The sequence below is a fragment of the Mirounga leonina genome, unplaced genomic scaffold (genome assembly GCF_011800145.1).
Source record: "Mirounga leonina isolate KUSES-001 unplaced genomic scaffold, KU_Mleo_1.0 Mir_507, whole genome shotgun sequence".
Taxonomy (NCBI): domain Eukaryota; kingdom Metazoa; phylum Chordata; class Mammalia; order Carnivora; family Phocidae; genus Mirounga; species Mirounga leonina.
The window spans coordinates 4,655,154-4,678,795 of NW_023270789.1; the positions used below are offsets into that span (position 1 = coordinate 4,655,154).

The 23,642-nt window shown below is 44.8% G+C and overlaps 1 protein-coding gene across 1 annotated transcript in view; it reads left to right on the plus strand.

Moving 5' to 3' along the window:
• The window catches only part of TSPAN2 (tetraspanin 2), a 56,201-nt gene that overhangs the window by 18,849 nt on the left and 13,710 nt on the right, over positions 1–23,642 (plus strand). Inside the window, exons 3-6 of the mRNA XM_034990226.1 lie at positions 8,774–8,871; positions 10,646–10,720; positions 12,005–12,103; positions 13,328–13,399. Coding sequence (XP_034846117.1) covers positions 8,774–8,871; positions 10,646–10,720; positions 12,005–12,103; positions 13,328–13,399 — 344 coding nt within the window. The remainder of the gene's footprint in view (positions 1–8,773; positions 8,872–10,645; positions 10,721–12,004; positions 12,104–13,327; positions 13,400–23,642) is intronic.

The window sequence follows — 23,642 nt, forward strand, 5'->3', positions numbered from 1 at the left end:
GAAGAGGAAGAGGAAGAGGAAGAAAACACTGGAGGCCAGTGGGAGCCAGCGGGACAGGCCTCAAGATGGAGGTGTGCTTGAATAGGGCCTCAGAAGACAGTGGGTTTCAGATAGACTGAGTTAGGGAGAGCCTTATTCAGGACTCTGAGTTAGCACTGGCCAGTGTAAGGCACGCAGCTGCCCATCATTTCTCTAGCCAGAGGAAGAGATGGCTCATCATTCAGGATACTCTTTTAGGGGTGTCTTCCTAACCTAGCTCCTCCAACTATATATAACTGATCCTCAGAGTGAACATTATTTTCTCTCTCTACTCTGAATTCAGTAATTACCTGATGATGTCCTAACACGATGTCAGTCCCAACAAAACGGTGAAAATCTTTTGCTCCTGAAATTCAGGCATATAGAGGTTCAGGGTATCAGCCTTCAGTCTGTCTTCTCTTCACATGCTGTTGGCTCTGCACCGGAACCCTATTTATCTCCTCTTCCTCAGGTAGGACTCGCAAGACTTTCCATCAGAAGCTGCTTTTGTGCCCTCAGGTAGATGGGGAGGAGTCCGCCCTTCTTTAGAACCAAAACATGGGAAAACATCCACCCATTCACTTACAGGCAGACATTCTCCTTCAGCTTGTTTGGCAATAACTAACTGCCAAACACCCAGCTTACCTACCCCCCTCACCACCAAGGTTGAGGCTGAAAGATGTAAATCTCTATAATGTAATTCCTGAGCTTGAACTGGGAATTTGGGGCTGCAGTAAAGAAAAACCATTTTTATAAGACCAGAAAGACCTGGGTTATATGAAAAACATGTAAGAAAGGCTGTCTCCCTCTCAATGAGGATAAACATCTGGCTATCTAAAAATCTCTTCATGGTGTTTTTAATTTGGGGATTTCATCAGGTATTTGGGTTTCTGCAAACATAGTTATGCATTGAAGCAGGGGCTCCTCTATTCTTTCCCTCTTTTTTTATAGGCTCTTCCATTTGGGAAAAAATATAATCTATTCATGGGTACATCAGCCAGCCTCTATAGTCCTGGGCTCTGGAGTTACACAAAAGAGGATGAGAACGCTATACTCGCTCCCATGTAGCTTCACGATCTATTTGAAAAGACTCACAGAGTTAACAATGTAAATTCTAATGGAAACGAGCGTGTAACTAAATGCCAGCTAAGTGGTATTTGCCGTGGGTACATCAGGGGTCATTCTAAACCAGCGAGGCGAGGATGTGATTTAGGTTTGAAAGACCAGGCTGTCATCAATGAGTGGAAGACAAACAAGGACAGCAGAGGTTGTTGGGCAAAGACTGCAAAGGCGCATCCAGGGGATGGTGATCAGCAAGCCCAGGCTGGACAGAGGACTCTGGTTGGAGTGGAACAGATTGGGGCAAGGTGGGAGGTAGGATTAGAAGTGCCAGGGAGGGAGGGAGAGGACAAACACACAGGACCCTGAATGTCATTTGGTAAAGCCACAGAGGGATAATTCAGGGTTTGGGGGGAGGTACGATCGGCGCTGCATTTTAAAGAGATTATTCTGGCAGCAGTGGAATGAGAGGGGAGACAGAAAAGAACATGCTAGGTGACTGATACCGTCAGACAGAAGGGCATCAGCGTGGTGGTTGTCAACAGTAGGAACTATGAAGAAAGAGACAGGAAGACAAGCAACGTTATTAAACATTATTATTAGACAGTATTAAAGTCAGGGACAGAAAGAATCAAAACAATCAAAGATATCAGTGATAGAAGAGTCAAGCCTAGCAGGAATAATTCATGATTCTCAGTGGGAACCTGAATTGCAGAAGGAAGGGCTCCTGCTCGGGCAGGGCGGGGGCGGTGCTGTGAACCTGAGGTGCAGTGTGGGAAGCACCCTCTGTCCGCGTTGGCCCACAAAGTGCTGATAGCAATTTCACATGTGTCGATTTGGGTCCAACGTAAGAAAACCTTTTTCATGTTTTTATAAGCCCAAGAAACTGAGCAGACTCCCACAATAAGAGTGAACTTTCCCCTACATTGGTATTTACTTAACCACTAACGTGGCAAAAATCAGACTGGAGTGTTTGTCAGTTCGGGAGGTTGCAGGGTTGAGTAGGAGGGGAACTAGTTCCATGCAGACATTCCAGATCCTATTTGCTAACCTAAACTGAAGCAATATGAACGGCCCAAGATGCAAGAAATGTCATATCTTGGTGGACACATCTGTCAGGACTCTTTTCATTACAAGTCACAGAAACTTGACACAGGCTATCTTGAGCAAAACAGAAATTTCTTGACTTGCAAAACCGAGAAGTCCAGGATTCGTGCTCGTCTCGGGGGTGCAGATGATGGGGTCGGAGTCCAGCCTATACCCGTCTCTTCGCTCTGCTCCCCTTTGGCTCCGTTCTCGGGCAGGGTTCCTCCAGACGTGGTAACAACATGGCTGCTCACAGCTCCAGGCGCCAGCTCCCTAGTAACCCTGGCAATGGAGGTACCTACTTCTTTCATTCCAGCAGCTCCGACGAAAACCCTGAGCCTCACTCTGCTTGGCAGTCTTGGATCCAGGGCCTGTTCCCACACCAGTCATTGGGATGGACTCATTGGCCCAAGTCTGGGCTTCACATCTGCCTTAAAGGCTAAAGTCCACAGGGACTGAGCAGAGAAGGTTTGTTTCTCTCACAGAGATGAAGAGGAAGTGAATGCGGGCTAGGGAAAACAACAGTCTGTATGGCAGGGCCTGAGTCCTTCTAGCGTGTTCTTGGCGGCCTGGGGCATGGATGTGGGTTCGCCCACCCTTAATTCTTCCTCAGCCACACCTCCCCTCCCCGGGTCTACCCTTGAGTGGCCGGTGGTGAAGATGCTCGTGGTCAGTGCTCCAAGTTCAGGGAAACATGTTATCAAGAATCTTAGCACTAGGGCGCCTGGGTGGCTCAGTCGTTAAGCGTCTGCCTTCAGCTCAGGTCGTGATCCCAGGGTCCTGGGATCGAGCCCCGCATTGGGCTCCCTGCTCTGCAGGAAGCCTGCTTCTCACTCTCCCCTCCCTCTGCTTGTGTTCCCTCTCTCGCTGTGTCTCTCTCTGTCAAATAAACAAATAAAACCTTAAAAAAAAAAAAAAAAAACTTAGCACTAGGTAGAATAAGGAAACAGAACCAGTGAGGAAACAACGGGAGTTGGCAGTCAGCCATGGTTTTCCAGCTCTTCGTGGTGGGGCTCAGCCCACAACCCAGGTCTGCCGACACCCTGGCTTGTGCTTGTTCTGTTTCCCCTGGACAGTAGCAACGAACAGTCCTGGGAGGTCAGAGACCTCCTCTCCACTCCAGATATTTCTTATAATATAAATGGAGCCATATACATGTGTGCAGAAATTGGTATTTCTTTCCTCAATAAATAATTGTCTAGATAGGAAAGATACCTGCTCTCTGGCAATAAAACAAGAAGAAAAATACACCAGGACACCATTTGTGGACTTAACAGAGCAAACAGTGTGAGGTAATAGGACTTTAAAAAAGAAGCAGGCCCAGATTTTGGAAAATCTCGCTTCATGTCACAGAGTGGCAGTCACTGAGCTGTGTGTTTTCTTTTCAGAATAAGTGCCAGAGCAATCAGCCCATGAAACTCTTATCACCCCTTTGTTAAAGAGTGTCGGGGAACAGGCTTGGCACATTCAAGGGGCTCTTAAAGAAATAGAGCCTCACGGCCTAGAGTTCCCTCTCTGAGAGGGACCTCGGGAACACATGTGGCCTAGCTCCCTGCTTCTGGGCAGATGACTGCCAGGCTTTGTAGGAGAACTTTCTCTCTGTCCTTGGTGGGGGGATGCTTTCCTGTCTGGGATCCTTGCTTCTTCCTTGTGACAGAGAGAGGTTCCCTTCTTGTGGTAAAGATCCACCCTGACGTCACAGCTGGGGACAGGGTGGAGAGATCCAGCCCTGAGCCCTGAGGGGAACAGGGGCTGAGGGCAACCAGACTTCCACCTGCCGCCCCTTCTCAAGGTCCTCTGAGTCCCGGCCAAGGTCTGGAGGCTGGTGCAGGATATCTGTGTCCCTGGAGTGCTAACATGGAGAACGGAGAGCCTGCCAGAGAGGAACTGCTGGGATAACTTGGGGTTTCCTGCACTCTCTCTGCTGTAGACTCTCTCAGCAAACTCCTGGGGGGAAGCTCCCCTACCTTCTGTCTTCCAAACTCCACCAACCTGCCTCTTGGACTTCCTGTTACAGTCCCTCTCCAGGGGCTGCCTCCTGGAGGGACAGACACTGCAGGGGGCTCTTTCCAGGAGTGCTCAGTGGGGAGCCAGCCCCTCAGGCCTCAGAAGCCTGGACAGGGCGCGGGTGCTGGAGCGCATGAAGCCGTGTCTGTGAGCCGAGGACGTTGGCAGGTTTTCTCCACGAAGGGGATGCCCTCACAGACAGCAACCCCTTGGCTCTCCAGGGTCACAGGCTGACCCGTAGCTGTCTCTCCCTGTTGAATTCAGAGTCCGGGAGCCTGGTTTCAATTGCGCCTGGACGTTATGTGTAAGGAAGTGTTCCAGTGCTGAATGCTGAGGAGCTGGCTTGCCTTTTTCAAAACTCTGACTCACTCCGATCGTATTTTTTTACTTCTTGGTTTTCAGTTGGACCTGAGAGTCGTGGTGGTTGCAGAAGAGAGGTGCTATAGCTTACATGGTTGAGAGTTTCTCCAAAGCACTTTTACAAGTTAGATTATTATTTCCATATCACAGATAATGAAACTGAGGAAGAAGATGTACTTAAAGGTCAGTTGACAGGCGGATCTCTAGCTCCCAGCCCTGTATTTTCAGAGACAAACCCAGACATCATCCATTAGAGACTCCGCAAGCCCTTTTCTGAAGGAAGAAGAAAGAAGAGCACCCTCGTGACATTTATAAATTGCTAAGTGAACAGCCTTTTAGCTGAGAGCCCCCATTCTTCTGAGTTCCCACTGGAATTGTGCCAGAGGAGTTAGGCTGTGTACCTTGGAGCAGACTCACTAGCTCGGGTCCAATTTTGCCCCTCACGAGCTGGGCAGTCTCTGGCAAACACCTTAAATTCTCCGTGTCTCAGACTCCCGGCTGTGAAATATGAATACTAATATGCCACAGACCTCATAGCGTGAGGTAACAGAAGAGCACGCTTAAGCATAGCACCTGTCGTGTAGGTTGTATTATTCTGATGTAGGTAGGTGATTGTGCTCCTCAGTAAAGGAAGGAACCAGCCTACAGCAGGCACGATTACACGGGAGGATGCGAGAAGGAAAGCCAGATAAAGGAGTGAGTGCTTTAGATGCCGTGTAGTCAGAATGAGAGACTGGTTGATCACACTGAGGCTTCTCGGGAGGCAGGTTCCCGAGCTGATGCCTGTCAGGGGCACAGTGTGGGTGCTGCACAGAGAGGCTGAGGTGCCAGGAAGTGGCAGTTGTCACTCTAGGGCTGAATGACTCCGTGACTCATACATGTTAAGCTCCATACAACAGTACTCAATAACGATAGCTGTTATTTACATAGAGCTCAAGTCTTTACCTTCCCCATAAGCTAAGTCCCGTCCCGTATTCTAGATACATATAAATTATGTGCACCCAGGGCAAGCTGGGAGGGAGGGAGAGTTGCCCAGAGGCAGAGAAAAAACATTCTTAGATGACAAATGGTCATTAGCCGGGTCTGTAAAACTGTCCGTGGCCAGAAAGCCACGGAAATTGATGACCATGCCACTCTTCAGTCCCATAAAGGGGGGAGCCATTTTTTCCCCCCAAACCAATTGATTACATTTATTTACATATCACAAAGAAAGGTAGAGAACTTGAGCATTCAGTGTGGACTATGTTCTTGGTGACTTACATACATTATCTTTTTAAATTCTTACAACCATATAAAGTAGGTATTTTTTCAGAAGAAACAGAAATGTGGAGATGAAGAAACTTAACCAAGGGCACACAACTAATGAGTGACAGAAGTAGATCACAAGATCTGACTCCAAAAACCATGTCCTTTTCATCTCAACACACTGCTTCTGGTAAATTCAATAAGCCGTCAGCTTAAAGACCAGCGAAAGGGGATGGAAAACTATAGCAGCTAACACTGTTGGGAGCTAGAGAGATGCAATCTGCAACAAATTATGGAAATTAAATATATATATATATAATGTATATTATTATGTGTATGTATATTACTTGTATATGAAACAGGACAAAATTCCTGAACCATTTCTGGTAGAGGATGTGCCTTAACTTGTTTCAGAATGAATTGCTCCCAAGACATTCTGAATCCAAAGTGGGGAGTCCTTTTAAAATGAGTTGATACAGACAAGGCTTTTTGGTTGCTGGGGAAAGGCCTCAGGAATTGGAGCTGCTGGGTCAGTTCCAGGGTGTGTTTGCTCTGAGTTCTAGGATTCTGGTAGCCTAAGAATGGCCTACTATACAAATAAGCAGATTTTCTTGGGGTGGGGGTGGGGTCATTATTCTAGAAAGACAAGGATTGTTGCCCGAGGGTTGAGTGAGCTTGTGTGCAGCTCGGGGAACAACTGTGTCCTCCGCAGGCCCCACGCCTATGTCCACCGCACCCCAGCCTCCCCAGGAGCAGCCCTCTTTCCTGTGTTCCAGACTCCCAGGAACCGTTCTCAGGGTGTGCAGCCATGCGCTCATCTGCCTGACCCTGAGAGAGCGCCACCCTGTGGCGGCTCGCTGGGGGTCTGTGGGGATGTATTCCTAGCATGTATCTCTCAGCAAAGATGGGCAATGGCAGACCGCCAGGCTGATCAAGAATTCTGTCTTGCGCTGGGCATATTCTAGGTCGGGTGAATAGGGTTAGTTGGTGGACTTAAGTAAACAGAGAAAGACAAATATGAGAACCCGCAAAAGCACCAAATGGAAAAGAGCAGGGCCAGGGCAGGTCGCGGTGAATTCCCCTGTGGCCGGAGCCCAGGCTCGAGAAAGATCCGGGTGGGCCCGGGCCCTAGGCTGTAACTCTGAGCAGAATCTGTAGAGGGAAATCAAGGTAATAAGGCCGCCCGTGAGTGAGACATTTAGTGAGGGGACTGAGTAAGGTGAGGGTGTCCCCCTGCCTGCAGCCTGTTGGGACAGGACTGGAATCGGGTCTCCAGGCCTGACCCCCAGAAGCAAAACAGAAATGGAACCCTTGCCTCGCCTAACAGGCTTGTTCGAGAAGCCAGTGAAATGATGAAAATGAAGGAGCTTTGAAAAAGAAAATGTTTAAGACAATAAGGTGTTGAGGCAGCGGAGCCTGCAATAGCCCTGTTTTTAATAGGGTGTCATTTCTCGCGTGACCACATCCATTCCCCACGAAATCCTGCTTTTGGTGGAGAGGAAAGGGGAGGAGGGGGCCGAGCCGGCAGAGCAGGACTGCAGACGCTGCAGGGCTTCCCGGCCCCCGGAGGCCCTGAGAACAGTCTGGGTGGTACCGGACGTGCAGCACCCCGTCTGTGTCAGGCACCCGACAGATCTGCCCACAAACCACCGGCAGCACCCCAGAGGGCCCCCCCGAGGCACCCCGCCGGCGGGTGGGCTCAGGCTTCGCCCCCAGCGGTGGATCGCCCGGCTCCCCCCCCTTTCAGAGAATGGGAGGGGTTTCCAGGTGACTCATATGAATACAATGCAAAAAATAAAATAGGGACAATTACATTATTCTAAGCAAGTCAAGGACCAGCCTCACATTGTGTTCTAACTTATCTCCGGATCAGAAAAGGAAGTAAGAAAGGGCTTGGCTTTATTTCTCTCAGAACAAGAACATTTCTGTCCTTTGCTTTCTCCGAGAGAACACCGGTTCCTAGGAAGTCGTAGTAACTTGAGTAGTAAAGGAAATGAGCGCCCGCGGGGAGGCGGGGCAGGCCAGGCTAATGGTGATGGGATGGCTTAGGAGGCGGATGAGTATTTTTATCCCAGCTCTATGACCTGGGGCAAATCGCTTAACCTTTGGGGGCCTAGTTTCTCTAGAAAATGGATATAATAACGGTGCCTTGCCTCACGAAGATCCAATTAATAAATCTGCGCCAGTTGCTGTGCCCAGAAAACAAGCCCTTCATAAATGTAGCTAATATTGTATTCGTACGAGTATTTGGTGTGTGTTACCTTGTCGCCTCCTCTCCTTGGCTGTTTTCTTGGAACATTGCAACCTCCCGTGTGCCCGGCGTACCTGGTGATGCCCTCTAAAGTGTGTGATTCTCACAAAACTTTTCGGCCTTATTGCTGTGTCCTCTCCCCCCCCCCCCACCCCCCCTAACTAGAGCCTCTCTCTTCTGTCCCATGGTGTCCCAGCTTCCCCATCTGGGCAGACCATCAGCCCTTTGTCCTCCCGGTCTCTCCTATGATGGCGACAGCCATTAATTCCTGAGTGCCATGAGAGCCCAAGGGGCTCCTAAGGAGGTGTGGACTTGTGTCCTGGCTCTGGCACTGATCCTGACCGCCCCTGGGCTCAACGGCATCACTTTTCCGCAAATGATAGTAACAGCCACTTGACAGGGGCGGTAGAGATCTGGAAGGTAAAGTGCAGGGCATGGGGGTGGCGTGTGGAGGTGATTAAGAGCATGCGCTGTGGGACTCGGACAGCCGAGGTTTCCAATCCTTGTGGCTCAAGTGATGGTGAGGAGGTCCCTTCACCTCCGTAAGTACCAGCTTTCTCTGTTCCCTGGGGATAACCGTAGCCCCTGCCTCTCAGGATCCCTGCGCAGGGCCTGGCAGGTGCATGCAACAGGTGTTACCCATTACATTACCCGCAGCGGACGGGACACCCGGCCGAGGCGGCCCCCTGGAGCGGCCGGGGAGCCCGCCGGCTGAGGGTCAGCGACTCCTCTGACTCTTCCCCGCAGGGCTGTATGTGCTGGTTGGAGCAGGGGCCCTGATGATGGCTGTGGGCTTCTTCGGGTGCTGCGGAGCCATGCGGGAGTCGCAGTGTGTGCTCGGATCTGTAAGTGGGGCGTCGGGGGAGGGAACTGGTCTGAAGCGGGCCCCCAGATCTGGCCTCCAGCGCCAGCTCCTGGGGCCCGCTGAGACCTTGGCACTCACTCCCTCCTCCCTGAGTCTCCGTTTCTCCATCTCTTGCTTAAGAATAATATTATCTTTGTCCCTGCCTCATATGGAAAGTATGAAAAATATGAGGTCATTAGCGTGAAGATGTTTGGGGAGGAAAAGTGCCTAATAATTGTAAGGGATAATTCTGATTGCTCTTTCAAAATTATTTCACAGTGAGGGAGGCAGCTAAGGTTCCTATAGTCAGGGAAGTGCTGTTAACTATAAGAAAAGAATTGCTGTTTGAGATCAGTAACTTCACCAAACATCCCTCTTGTAGTTTATTTTATTAAGCAGCCTCTGTCCTGAAAGAAAGAGAGAGAGAGAGAAAGAAAGAAAGAAAGAGGAAAGGAAAAGAAAAGAAAAAAAGAATGAATTTTAGTTACTACTATACATCCAATACCAGAGTGACCTGAGGGAGACAAGGAGAAGGAAGAGGGGCTGGAAGAGAGAATGATTTTGTCTGTCTCCACGAGGGGTCTAGAAACAGCAATTTTAGGGGGGCAGTCTCTCCTTACTTGTTGCAATCTTTGACTTTTAACTGTGGCTGATGCTTCTGATCTCTTGCTGAGTAAAATATCTAATTCATCTCCTCAGTCCTCCATTCTTCCTGTCTTTCCCCTGTTGCTGAGCATCCCTGTCATTTATCACTGAACACAGAGCAGACCCAAGAGACCAGAAGAGAAATCTGTCCAGGAGGACAGCCCTCACTGCCACTCCCACTCCCCAGAGAAGCCTCACAGCCCACACAGTCTGGGCCCCTTCTTCCCCAAGCCCAGGCCCCACCAGTTGCTCCCTATGTCCTGGCCTTGTTTTATATCTTTATGGAATCTCTTTGGTTCATCAAGAATTCATTGAGCACCTAGGTGCGAGGCACTGTTTTAAGTGGTGGGATTTCTTTATCACTACCTGAAATTATCTAACTCACTTTTTTATTGCTTTACTCATTTATCATACTTCCCATTTTCTTTTTTTTTTTTTTTACTATTATGTTCAGTTAGCCAACATATAGTACATCATTAGTTTTTGATGTAGTGTTCAACGATTCATTAGTTGCGTGTAACACCCAGTGCTCATCACAACACGTGCCCTCCTGAATACCCATCACCTGGCTACCCCATGCCCCCCACCCCCCTCTGAAACCCTCAGTTTGTTTCCCGGCGTCTAGAGTCTCTCATGGTTTGTCTCCCTCTCTGATTTCTTCCCCTTCAGTTTTCCCTCCCTTCCCCTGGGGTCCTCCGCGCTATTCCTTATGTTCCACATATGAGTGAAACCATATGATAATTGTCTTTCTCTGCTTGACTTATTTCACTTAGCATAATCCCCTCCATGTCAATGCAAATGGTACATATTCTTCCCATTTTTCTAATAGGAGGTCCGTGATAGCAGAGATGTGGGTGGGGATCATATCTTATTCACCGCTGTATACCCAGGGCCAAGGACAGTGCCTGGTGCAGAGTAGATACTTAATGATAATTGCCGAATGAATTAATGAGCAAGTGAATGAATGAACAAACTACAGGGGAATGGAGGTAGATGCTTCCTACCAGATCAATGCAAACTAATAAGCTCGCCTAATGTTGTTTTTTTTCCAAATGAAACTAGCATTAAAGAGGCCAAATAAATTGAAAAGGTATTGAGTTAATGAAGTGAGTATATTCTCTTCTCTACAGTTCTTCACCTGCCTACTGGTGATATTTGCTGCTGAAGTAACCACTGGAGTATTTGCTTTTATAGGCAAGGATGTAGTAAGTAGAAATTACAATTTCTTTTTACAATGGTTAAAGGCTTTCTTTGCAGCAAAGGCTATGAGAATATTACACCCACAATGATATTGGAAAACTAACCCCCAAGATAATCGTTTACACATAACTTTTTAACCTAGAAGTATTATGCAGACCTGTGCATATTGTATGTATAAGTGTGCATACATTTACTTGCACACATTTTTCTGAGGAGATAGTTCATAGCTTTCATTAAATCTATAAAAGAGTCTATGATTTCTTTTAAAGGATCTCTAGTTTAAGATGATCCCATTTGTAATGGGGAAGTGGGTAGATTGCACACATGAGAAAGAGGGATGGAGAGGAACATGCATTTTCATCCCTTGTTAGACTATCATTTGTCCATAGGGCTTGGCCTGAAAAGAGGTCACGTCATCCTCAAAGACTAAAGCCCGACCTGCTGTGTATTGGTGAAACCAGTTTATTTAAATTGGTGTTCAAACTACAGGTGTCCAAAATAGGTTATCAAGAGAACCCACAGAGGAAATGGCCTTTTCAGAAGGGACACACTGTGTTAAGACACTCTGTGGGAAAGCAGGGCATGAAAAGGAGGAAGAATGGAATCTTAAGTTTACTGTATTTCACGTAAATTCATGTGCTATCAGTATAGTGTTTATGAACTTTAGATTTCTTTTAAAAATGGTAAATATGTAGAATAAATAAATATCACCTCCTTTGGAATATTTCTAAAGTAACTGGTTCTATCTTTTGGTTGGAGGAATTGGATCTTAGGACCTTTTGAAATGCTATGGATGTCAGATCACCTGCCTTTATACCAGAAAAAGCATTCCCTAAGTTCATATTATATTTGTATGCTGAACCAATTTTCCTTGGTCATGAATATTTTTCAAACCATGTCATGAATAGACATGAGTACTTTTAACCAGTAGGGTACCAAGAAGGCGTAAGTCACCACTCTGGCTATACATCAGAATCTCCTGGGTAGGCCCAGGAGTCTGGGGGCTGATGGATGCTGATGTCCATTCAGGTTTGAGAACCTCCGCTCTGAGAAATCTTTCTAGTCTATGAAAGTTATTCTTGGTTAGTCTATCCTTCCATCTCCAAAAGTATCCGAGAAACTCCAGAGTCTGTAATCTGTCCCATATTTGGAGAATTGTCTTAAAATACAGCTAAACATAGGGAAAGGCTGTATTTTCCAAGGGTAAGGAAGAGGGGTTTTCCTTGATGAAATGAGAATGTTTGAAACTTCCCACTCACTGTCCCCTTGGTTTCCTGATATTTTTTCAGGCTATACGACATGTTCAGACCATGTATGAAGAGGCTTATAATGATTACCTGAGAGACAGGGAAAGGGGGAACGGGACTCTCATTACCTTCCACTCAACAGTAAGTAACTTTACTTCTTCCTTAAAATCATATCTTCTAAAGAGCATTCATTAGCCAGCTTCTCTCCCATCACCTGGATCAGGGTAAATTTGGTGAAATGAAGCCTTAGCCCTATATTTCAGCCCTCACGGGAGCCACAGTTGACAGTCTGTGTAGAACCTAGAAGAGGAAGAGGCCTAGCACAGAGGGTTCACAAGAGGAAGTCAAGAAATGTGCCCCAGAGAGACAAAAGAGCACAAATAAGAACACCCAGAAAGCAGCCCAAATAAATACCAAGGTCTCTCAAAAGGTGGCCTAGTGGTGTAACAGAAACAACCACGACCTTCAAGTCGGACAAGCTCAGTTCTAGCTGCAGCCCTGCCACTGAACAGCGTCGTGACCTTGAGCAAGTTCCTTGTCTCCCTGATAATCATTCAGCTCCCCATTTGTAAAATGAAAGGGCATGGACACAGCCATGCTCCCTTTATCCTGGAACGTTCCATGGGACTGTGCTTTCAGTGCAGTGCTGACGGCTGCACACAATTAACCAAGGAGGGCACACAGAGGAGATGGGCCAGGCCAGAGTCTTAAGCCCTGCGATATGGAGAAGTAGCTATGAACTCCTGTGCCAAGTGCTATCAGGTAGCGCCATTCTTGTTCATCACGGGAATGTCCTGGAAGGTGCAAACCATTTCTCCTTCTCAGCCTCAACTGCCTCCCGGGACATCAAGCAGCACACACTCTCCTTTGTCCTGGAAGGGCCAGCCATAAGGCAGGCTACGTGTTCGCTGGCCAGCCTTCAGGCCCTGACCTGTCAGCCTCCAGGGTTTATTTACTGTGGTCACTTCTCCTCTCCATCCCAGACTGTCCCCAGTTAATGAGCCCTTCCTGAAGCTCATAAAACTTTAGCTACTCAGCAGGTTAAATTACCCCCAGGCTGAAAAAAAAAAAAAAGAACCTAAAGACCGAATTCCTGTCTAAAAAACAGCAATTTACACAGACACCGTCAACTGCCTTCTCGCTTTGTTTGGGTTGCCTTGAGTCACTTCCCGTCGGAAAACTCAGAAAACTTTACAGAAGTCCTTTTCTTGTTTTGCTAGCACGATTATGTGAGTCTTCACTGTCTTTCTAGAAAGGGCAGTTTGGGTTGCAGTGACTGGGCCCCCCGGGGCCTCAGCAGTGACGCCCAGACATGTAGCTCCCACTTCTCCCTCCTGTGCCCTAAAAACTCTTCTCTGACTCTAGTTTCAGTGCTGTGGAAAAGAAAGCTCTGAACAGGTCCAACCCACATGCCCAAAGGAGCTTCTAGGGCCCAAGGTAAGCTTCTCTACCAGGGTCCCTATCCCACCTGTCATGGAAGATGGTTCTAGCCCATGGGGTGATGGGTGTGACTCTAGGAGGCTCTCTCCCGGGGACTTCTGTGCCTCAGCTCTATTCTATGTAAACTAAGTGAAGCACGCCAAGTCCCAGTGTCCTGGTACCCTGGGAAACGATGGTATGCTGACTTGCCCATAATGGGGCAAATGCTGTGGCATTAATTAAACTTGCCAGGGCCAGGGGTGTGCACCCTGAGAATGTTGCCCCACTCCTCTCCGTGGAAGTCACTGATAAATGCTTCACTTATTAAGTGCTTTGTGGCAGGCACCATGCCAGGGTCTGAAAACTCTCAGCTGAAGAACATGGCCCTTGCGTCCGTGGCCTCGCAGACTAGTCAGGGGAGAAGGTGCTCTGCCTGGTCTGTACAGAGTGCAGTGGACACAGTGGTATTAGGAAAGCTTCACAGAGGCTGGAATCCTTGAGCTGCATTTTGATAAGGGAAGGTCATCCCAGGCCCAGAAAGCAGCGGGAACGGAGGTGTGGCAGAATGGAACTCCAGGAAAATAGGGACTCCAGAGGGGATGGTGAGGGACGTGTTTGGGGAGGTAGACAAAGGCATGATTTTACACCTGGAAGGTTGGGACAGGTGTTGCTTTTAGCAGAGGATTAACATAGTCAGTATTGTATCATAGAAACAGTACTCAGGCTGCCGGATGCGACAGATAGAATAGAAGGTTGGAGAGTGATGGAGGGAGGCTGCTTCAGTGACACTTGTGGTCACCCTGGTAGGAGAGGATGAGGAGCTAATGCAAGTGACAAGCAGTAGGAAGTGAGAGGAAGCAGCAGATTCCAAAATGTTCAGGGTGGAATCCACAGGCCTCTTGCATGTGAGTGGGGAGTGGGAGGGAGGAAGGTAAGACTTCAGACTTCTGCTTGGGCAGAATGGGTGGGTAGAGGCTCTGCTCCCCGTGAGAGGTGAATATAGGGAAAGGAGCAGATCCTGGGGCAGTTTTGGTCAAGTTTGCCCTTTACGTGCCTGTGGGACTTACATGTAATCCGAGCTAAAGATAGGTGTAGGGATCCCAGCATAGTGGTGGTAGCTGAAGCCATAGCAGTAGAAGGGAGCCTCCAGGGAGGTTGTGTAGAGTAAGGAAGAGGTGGGCTGGAAACCCTGTCATTTAAGGGGTAAGCAGAGGACAAGAAACCAGAAGACTGTGAAGGAGGAATCGGACTGGGGAGAGTCCAAAGACAGTGGCGTCTGGGAAGTGAAGGAGGAGAGTTTGTCCATAGAGTCCAATGCTGGGAAGAAGACAAAGAAATGAAGGCCGGAAATAATGTGTTGGGTTTGGTCTTAGGAATCGTTAATGGTGTTTGCTATGCAGTTCCAGTGAAGGGATTGGGGAAAGCACAGATACAATGTGGGAAATAAGGGGGGGAGATATGAGAATGTGGGGAGAGTGCCATGGATGCTCTAAGCATGCAGCTGTGAAGGGACTGATGAGACCTTAGCTCCAGCTTGTGTCATGAGTCATGCATTGAAAACTTATTGACTCCCTGTGAGTTGGATGGCATGAATAAGGCACAGCCAGGGCCCTCAGAGTTCTCACCATCTGCTGGACAGACCAGCCAGGGAGCCAGCACCACCACACAATGGTGCATGAGTTAGGCTGCATGAGAGGGGGCACCACACACTCAACAGGGCATGCGATTTGAAGGCTTGCAGGAGGCCCTTCTGATGTGATTCGTTTTTGTTGTTGTTCAAGTTTCTTAACATACAGCGTTAAATTCGTTTCAGGTGTGTAATGATTCAGTACTTCTGTACATTATTCTGTGCTCATCACAAGTACACTCTTTAATCCCCTTTATCTATTTCACCCAATCGCCCACCCACTTCCCCTCTGGCAACCACCAGTTTGTTCTCTGTATTTAAGGGTCTGTTTTTTGTCTTTTTTTTTTTTTTTCTTTCTTTGCTCATCTGTTTTGTTTCTTAATTTGCACATATGAGTGAAAGCATATGGTATTTGTCTTTCTCTGACTGTGTTTCTCTATTTCACTTAGCATTATACCCTCTAGGCCCATCCATGTTGTAACATAACATAATAAAATAAAATTTAAAAAAATAAATAAATATATAGGCACTCAAAGGCTGTAGAGGTGAGAGACTTTTGTTTCCTTGCTGATAAGGAAGTAACAAAAATAATTTCTTTTTTATGTAAGACTATTAAAATTGAGAAAATGATCTAAAAAATGGTCAGATTTCGTTCTTTTATATGGCTGAGTAATATTCCATTGTGTATATATACTATTTCTTTATCCATTTGTCTATTGATGGACATTTGGGTTGCTTCCATATCTTCACTATTATAAATAATGCTGCAATGAACATAGGGGTGCCATATATCTTTTCAAATTAGTGTTTTTCTTTGGGTAAATGCCCAATTGTGAAGTTGATGGCTCATATGGTATTTCTATTTTTAATATTTTGAGGAACTTCCATACTGTTCTCCACAGTGGCTGCACCAGCTTGCATTTCCACCAGCAGTGCACGAGGATTCCTTTTTCTCCACATCCTCATCAACACTTGTTTCTTGTGTTTTGATTTTAGCCATTCTGACAGGTGTAAGGTGATATTTCATTGTGGTTTTGATTTGCATTTCCCTCATGATGAGTGATGTCGAACATCTCTTCATGTGTGTCTGTTGGTCATCTGGATGTCTTTGGAGAAATGCCTATTCAAGTCCTCTGCCCATTTTTTAATTGGGTTATTTGGTTTTTTGGTGTTGAGTTCTACAAGTTCTTTAGGTAGTTTGGATATTAATGCCTTATCAGATATACCATTTGTAAATGTCTTCTCCCATTTATAGGTTGTCTTTTTGTTTTGTTGATTATTTCCTTTGCTGTGCAGAAGCTTTTTATTTTGATTAGTCCTAATAGTTTAATTTTGCTTTTGTTTCCCATACCTCAAGAGACATATCTAGAAAAATGTTTCTACAGCCAATGTCAAAGAGATTACTGCTCATGTTTTCTTCTAGGAATTTTATTTTTTCAGGTCTCACATTTAGGTCTTGAATACATTTTGAGTTTATTTTTGTGTATGATGTAAAAAAGTAGTCCAGTTTTCCCAGCACCATTTGTTGAAGAGACTATCTTTTTCCCACTGTGTATTCTTGCCTCCTTTGTCATAGATTAGTTGGCCATAAAAGCGTGGGTTTATTTTTGGACTCTATTCTGTTCCATTGATCTGTGTGTCTTTTTTTGTGCCAGTGCCATACTGTTTTGATGATTGCAGCTTTGTAAGGTATCTTGAAATCTGGGATTGATTTTATCCAGCTTTGTTCTTATTACTCAAGATTGCTTTGGCTATTTGGGACCTTTTGTGGTTCCATAGAAATGGGATTATTTGTTCTCATTCTGTGAAAAATATTGTTGGTATTTTGATAGGGATTGCATTAAAGGTGTAGATTGCTTTGGGTAGTATGGACATTTTAGCAATATTTGTTCTTCCAGTCTATGAGCATGGAATGTCTTTGTGTCATCTTCAATTTCTTTCATCAGTGTTTTATAGCTTTCAGAGTACAGATCTTTCACCTCCTTGGCTAGGTTTATTCCTAAGTATTTTATTATTTTGAGTGCAATGGTAAATAGAATTATTTTCTTAATTTCTAATTCTGCTATTTCATTATTAGTGTATAGAAATGGAACAGATTTCTGTATATTGATTTTGTATCCTGTGACCTTTCTGAACTCATTTATCTATTCTAGTAGTTTCTCAGTGGAGTCTTTAGGATGCTCTATGTGTGGTATCATGTCATCTGCAAATAGTGACAGTTTGATTTCACCCTTACCAGTTTGGATGCCTTTTCTTTTTGCTGTGGCTAGAATTTCCAGTACTATGTTGAATAGAAGTGGTGAGAGTGGGAAAAAAGAAAAAAATGGTAAGAGTGGATATCCTTATCTTGTTCCTGATCTTAGAGGAAAAGCTCTGTTTTTTACCCTTAAGTATAATTTCAGCTGTGGACTTGTCATATATGGCCTTTATTATGTTGATGCGTGTTCCCTCTAAACCTACTTTGCTGAGGGTTTTTATCATGAATGGATGTTGTACCTTGTTTAATTCTTTTTCTTCATCTATTGAGGTGATCATATGGTAAAACCTTTCTCTTATTGATGTGATGTGTCAAGTTGATTGAATTGTGAATACTGAACTAACCTTGCATACTAAGAATAAATCCCACTGGATCATGGTGAATGATTTTTTTTAATGTATTGTTGGATTTGGTTTGTTAGTATTTTGTTGAGGATTTTTGCATCTTTTTCAACAGAAACGTTGGCTTATAGTTCTCTTATTTTGTAGTGTCTCTGTCTGGTTTTGGTATCAGGGTAATGCTGACCTCATAGAATAAATTTGGAAGCTTTCCTTCCTCTTCTGTTTTTTGGAATAATTTGAGAATAGGTGTTAACTCAGGGAGCCTGGGTGAAACAGTCAATTAAACATCTGACTCTTGATTTCGGCTCAGGTCATGATCTCAGGGTCCTATGATCAAGCCCCACATCAGGCTTAGTGCTGAGCATGGAGCCTACTTAAGAGTCTCTCTTTCTCTCTCCCTCTGCCTCTCCCCTCACTCTCATGGGCTCTCTTTCTCTCTCACTTCAAAAGAAAAGAAAAGAAAAAAGAAGGAAGGAAGGAAGGAAGGAAGGAAGGAAGGAAGGAAGGAAGGAAGGAAGGAAGGAAGGAAGGAAGGAAAGAAGGAAGGAAGGAAGAAAGAAAGGAAGAAAATACTAAAAAAAAGGATAGGTGTTAACTCTTCTTTAAACAAGTGGTGGAATTCACCTGAGATGCCATCTGGTCCTGTACTTTTGTTCGTTGGGAATTTTTAAGTTACTGATTCAATTTCATTGCTAGTATTCAGTCTGTTCAAATTTTTCATTTCTTCCTGATTCAGTTGTGGGAGGTTACATGTTTCTAGGAACTTATCCATTTCTTCTAAGTGTCCAATTTGTTGGCATAAAATTTTTCGTATTCTCTTATAGTCTTTCGTGTTTCTGTGATGTCGGTTGTTTTTTCTTCTCCTTTGTTTCTGATTTTATTTATTTGAGTTCTGCTCTTCCTTTTTTGATGAGTCTGGCTAAAGGTTTATCAATTTTATTGATCTTTTCCAAGAACCAGCTCCTGTTTTCATTGATCTGTTCTACTGTCTTTTTAGTTTCTATTTCATTTATTTCTGCTCTAATGTTTATTATTTCCTTCCTTCCACTGGCTTTGGGCCTGGTTTGTTTTCTTTTTTCTAGCTCCTTTTGTGTAAGTGTAGGTTGTTTGAGATTTTTCCTGCTTCTTGAGGTAGGCATGTATTGCTATAATCTTTGCTCTTAGAACAGCTTTTGCTGCATCACAAGGATTTTGGAATGCTGTATAATCATTTTCGTTTGTCTCCATGTATTTTTTAATTTTCTCTTTGATTTCTTGGTTGACTCACTCCTTGTTTACTAGCATGTTATTTAGCCTTCATATATTTGTGTTCTTTCCAGATTTTTTCTTGTGATTGATTTCTAGTTTCATACTATTGTGGTCAGAAAATATGTATGATATGATTTCAATCTTTTTTAATTTATTGAGATGTGTTTTGTGGCCTAACATGTGACCTGTTCTGGAGAATGTTCCGTATACACTTGAAAAGAATGCATATTCTATTCTTATTGGATAGAATGTTCTAAGTATATTTGTTAGATCCATCTGGTCCAATGTATCATTCACAGCCACTGTTTCCTTGTTGATTTTTTGCCTAGATGATCTATCCATTGATGTAAGTAGGGTGTTAAAGTCCCCTACTATTATTGTAGACTACCAATTTCTTCCTTTATGTGTGTTAATAGTTGCTTTATGTATTTGGGTGCGTAGATATTTACAAGTGTTATATCCTCTTGTTGGGTTGTTCCCTTTATCATCATGTAATGTCTTTCCTTTGTCTCTTATTATAGTCTTTGTTTTAAAGTCTATTTTGTCCAATATAAGTATTGCTACCCCAGCTTTTTTTTTTTTGCTTCCATTTGCATGGTAAAGGTTTTTCTACCCCTTCACTTTCAATCTGTATGTGTCTTTAAGTCTGAAGTGAGTCTATTTTAGGCAGCATGTAGATTGGTCTTGTTTTTTTATCCATCCAGTCACCCTGTGTCTTTTGATTGGAGCATTTAGTTCATTTACATTCAAAGCCATTATTGATAGGTATGTACTTACTGCCATTTTCTTACTTGTTTTACTGTTATTTTGTAGTTCATCTCTGTTCTTTTTTCCTTTTTTCTCTCTTCCCTTGTGATTTGCTGGCTTTCTTTCATAATTTGCTTGGATTCCTTTCTCTTTATTTTTTGGATATTATTACAGGTTTTTTATTTGTGGTTACCATTAAGCTCATATACAACGTCTTATGCATATAGCAATCTATCTTAAGCTGGTGGTCACTTAAGTTTGAACCCATTCTAAAAGCACTAAATTTTTACTCCCCCTTCTCCACATTTTATTTATATGATGTCACACTTTACATTATTTTATTTTGTGAATTCTTTGACTGATTTTTATAGACATAATTAATTTTACTGCATTTGTGCTTTAATCTCTGTACTGTTTTTATAAGTGATTAATCTACTACTTTTGTTATGTTTGTATTTGCCTGTGAAATCTTTGCCTTTCATAATTTTCTTACTCCTGTTTATGGCCTTCTCATTTCACTTAAAGAACTCCCTTTAATGTTCCTTGTAAGTCTGGTTTAGTGGTGATGAATTCCTTTAACTTTTGTTTATCTGGAAAACTCTTTATCTCTCCTTCTATTCTGAATGATAGCCTTGCTGGCTAGAGTATTCTTGGTTGCAGGTTTTTTCCTTTCAGCACTTTGAATTTTTCATGCCACTCCCCTCTGGCCTGCAGATTCTCTGCTAAAAAATCAGCTGGTAGTCTTATGGGGTTTCGTTTTTATGTAACTGTTTACTTTTCTCTTGCTGCTTTTAAAATTCTCTATCACTATTTTTTGCCATTTTAATTATTATGTGTCTTGGTGTGTATCTCCATGGGTTCGTCTTGTTAGAGGCTTTCTGTGCTGCCTGGACCTGTTTCTTTCCCCAGATTAGGGAAGTTTTCAGCTATTATTTCTTCAAATAAATGTTCTGCCCATTTTCTCTCTTCTTCTTCTTTGGTATTTTTATAATGTGAATTTTATTATGCTTGATGATGTCACTGAATTCCCTTAAACTATTCTCATTTTTTATGGTTCTTTTTTTTTCTTTTTGCTGTTCATCATGGTTGCTTTCCATTACCCTGTTTTCCAGCTCCCTGATCCATTTTTCTGTTTCCTCTAATCTATTGATTCCCACTACTGTATTTTTAATTTTGGTTATTGAGTTCTTCATCTTTGATTGGTCCTTTTTTATATTTTCTCTTTGTTGAAGATCTCAGTGAGATTCCCCACTCTTTTCTCAAGTCCAGTGAATATAACCATTGCTCTGAATTCTTTATCAGGAATATTGCTTATCTCCATTTCATTTAGTTCTTTTGTTGTGTTTTTGTCCTGTTCTTTTATTTAGAACATTTTCTCCTAATGTTGTCTAACTCTCTGTGTTTGTATCTATGTATTAGGAAAGTCAGTTATGTCTCTTGACCTTGAAAGTAGTGGCCTATGAGGAAGAGGTCCTGTGGTACCCTGCAGTGCAATGTCCCCTGTTCACCAGGGCCAGGAGCTTCAGGGGTGTCTTCTATGTGGGTTGCATAGGCCCTACTGTTCTAGCTAAGCCTTGTTTATCTTCAGTCCAGACAATTGCAGTGGCCCACTTTGCCTATGGTGGGCAGGGTTTGGTCCTTGTGCTGTTACAGGGTTAATCTGGGGCCACAGTGGGCTTATTGTTGGGCAGTGTCAGCAGTCAAATAGATGTCTGCCCTCATCCCATCTACTGGGGCTGTGGTCACACCAAACTGCAGGGCACTATCTCTGCCTTGTCCCCTGAGAGGCTTTCATTGGTGGGTGGGGCCTATAGTCAGACCAGATGTCTGTTCCCAATCCATCTGCTGATGCTGCAGTGACTGTGAACTGCCGGGCTCTCCTCCTGTGAGGTCCTAAAGAGGTTTTTGTCGGTGGGCAGAGCCAATAATGAGATCAGATGTCTGCCCCCAGTCTGTCTGCTGCAGATGCACTGATTGGCAGGGCTCTCTCTCTAAACTGCCAGTTATAAGGTTTGGCTACTCAGACTACAGTTGAAATGGTGTGTATGGTTATCTTCCCCTCTTCCCAGGGCAGGAGTCACTTTGGAGTAGTGGAGTCCCTGCCTGGGCTGATTGCAAGTTGAGATATGGCAGGAGCCATTCTGGAGAGACTCCTGCCAAGTGGGGCTGGTTGGATGGGGTGGACCCAGATCCACAGGAGAACACAGAGGCAGGCAGTGTTAGCAAGCTAGGTGGCAAGTGTTCTCACTGGTTCCTGTAGGTATCTAGGTATCTAGGCTGGGGAGCAGGGGGAGAGAAATGGTGCCCACCAGGTCTTTTGTTCTTGGAAAAGTCTCCTAAAGGTCCCTGCCCTTCCAGCACACGTTCTGAGATGTAAATAAATCTCCCTCCCATACACCCCAGGTACCTTTCAACTGCTGCTTCTATGCTCTATCTCAGTAGGCCTGTTTGTTATGCTGGCTCTTTAAGAATAGTGACTCAGTTTCCTATCGCCCTCTGGCTCTCCCAGAGCAGAGCATGCTGATTTTTAAAGTTCCTGGTGTTAAGCCCCACTGATTGTAAAAACTCTCAAAGTTAAGCCCCTCTGGTTTTCAAAGCCAAATGTTATAGGGACTTATCTTCCCAGTGCCAGTGCCCTGTGCCTGGGATGCCTGGGATGGGGTCTGTCTCTCTCCTTTCTCCATGCTTGTGGTGCCCCTCCTGTTTGTGGTTAATCTACCCAGGGGTTTGTTTCCCAACTGCATCTCTGCCCTCCCTACCCTTTTCTTTTTCATTTTTTTTTTAAGATTTTATTTATTTATTTGAGAGAGAGAATGAGAGAGAGAGAGAGAGCACATGAGAGGGGGGTGGGTCAGAGGGAGAAGCAGACTCCCTGCTGAGCAGGGAGCCCGATGTGGGACTTGATCCCAGGACTCCAGGATCATGACCTGAGCCGAAGGCAGTCGCTTAACCAACTGAGCTACCCAGGCGCCCCTCCCTACCCTTTTCAATGTAGCCTCCTCTCTATGATTAACCATGGAAAGTCTGTCCTGCTAGTCTTCAGGTTTTCTGAGTTGGTTGCGTGGATGTAGCTTTTATCGAGGTGTGCCCATGGGAGGAGGTGAGCTTAGGATCATCCTACTCTGCCATCTTTCCAGAAGTCCTCTCCCCTGATGTGATTCTTAGGATGAGTTTTAAAGGATGAATTGGAGTTTAGCAGACAAAAGAGAAGGGTATTCCAGGTAGAAGGTATAGGATAAAGGCATGGAAGCAAAAAAAGGTAGTTGTATCCAGAAAAGTGCCCGCAGTGGGGAGTGAGTGCCTGTGGATATGAGTTCTTCAAGGACGAGGGGCCTGTTCTTGAAGGGCCTTGAATATTCTTGTGAACCCCAAAGTCTAAATTTCATGCAGTATGCTTGGGAAAGAATCTGGGATGGGATTTGCATTTTCCTGAGTTTGCTGTAGTAGCAGTTTGGAGGATTGATGGAAAATGAATAATCTGGAGCCAAGGAGACCAGTTGGGAAGGCTGCTATCTCACTGTCAGCCAAGAGATGTTAACTGGTAACGAGCTGGACTGAGCACCAGGAATGGAGAGAAGGCCGTTTAGAAAGTAAAATCTACAGGACCTGATCACCAGACCAGTTAGATATGAAAGAAGAGGGATAGATACCAGCTGGATAGATGGTATCATTTATTGAGCTGAGGAATAGAGAAAAAGGAACAAATTTTGGAGAAAAGAAAGTGAGTTCAGTGCTTAACATGGTAATTTTGAGGAGCCAGTGGAACTTCCAACTGGAAATGTCCAATAGACAGCCAGAAAATCTAGCTTGCAGATCAGGCGAGAGGTTTGGGTGTCAGTACCTTGTGGGAAACTTAAAGCTGCAGATAAGAATTTGATCCATTAGGTTTGGAAGAAAGAAGGGCAAGGATAGAACTCTAGGGAACAAGAACATTTAAGGATGGGGAGAGGAAGAGCTGCCAAATAAAGAAAGTAGAAAAAATAGACACACATGTTAGAAGACACATGGTCGGGGGAGGGAATGATCACTGGGGTCAGGTGC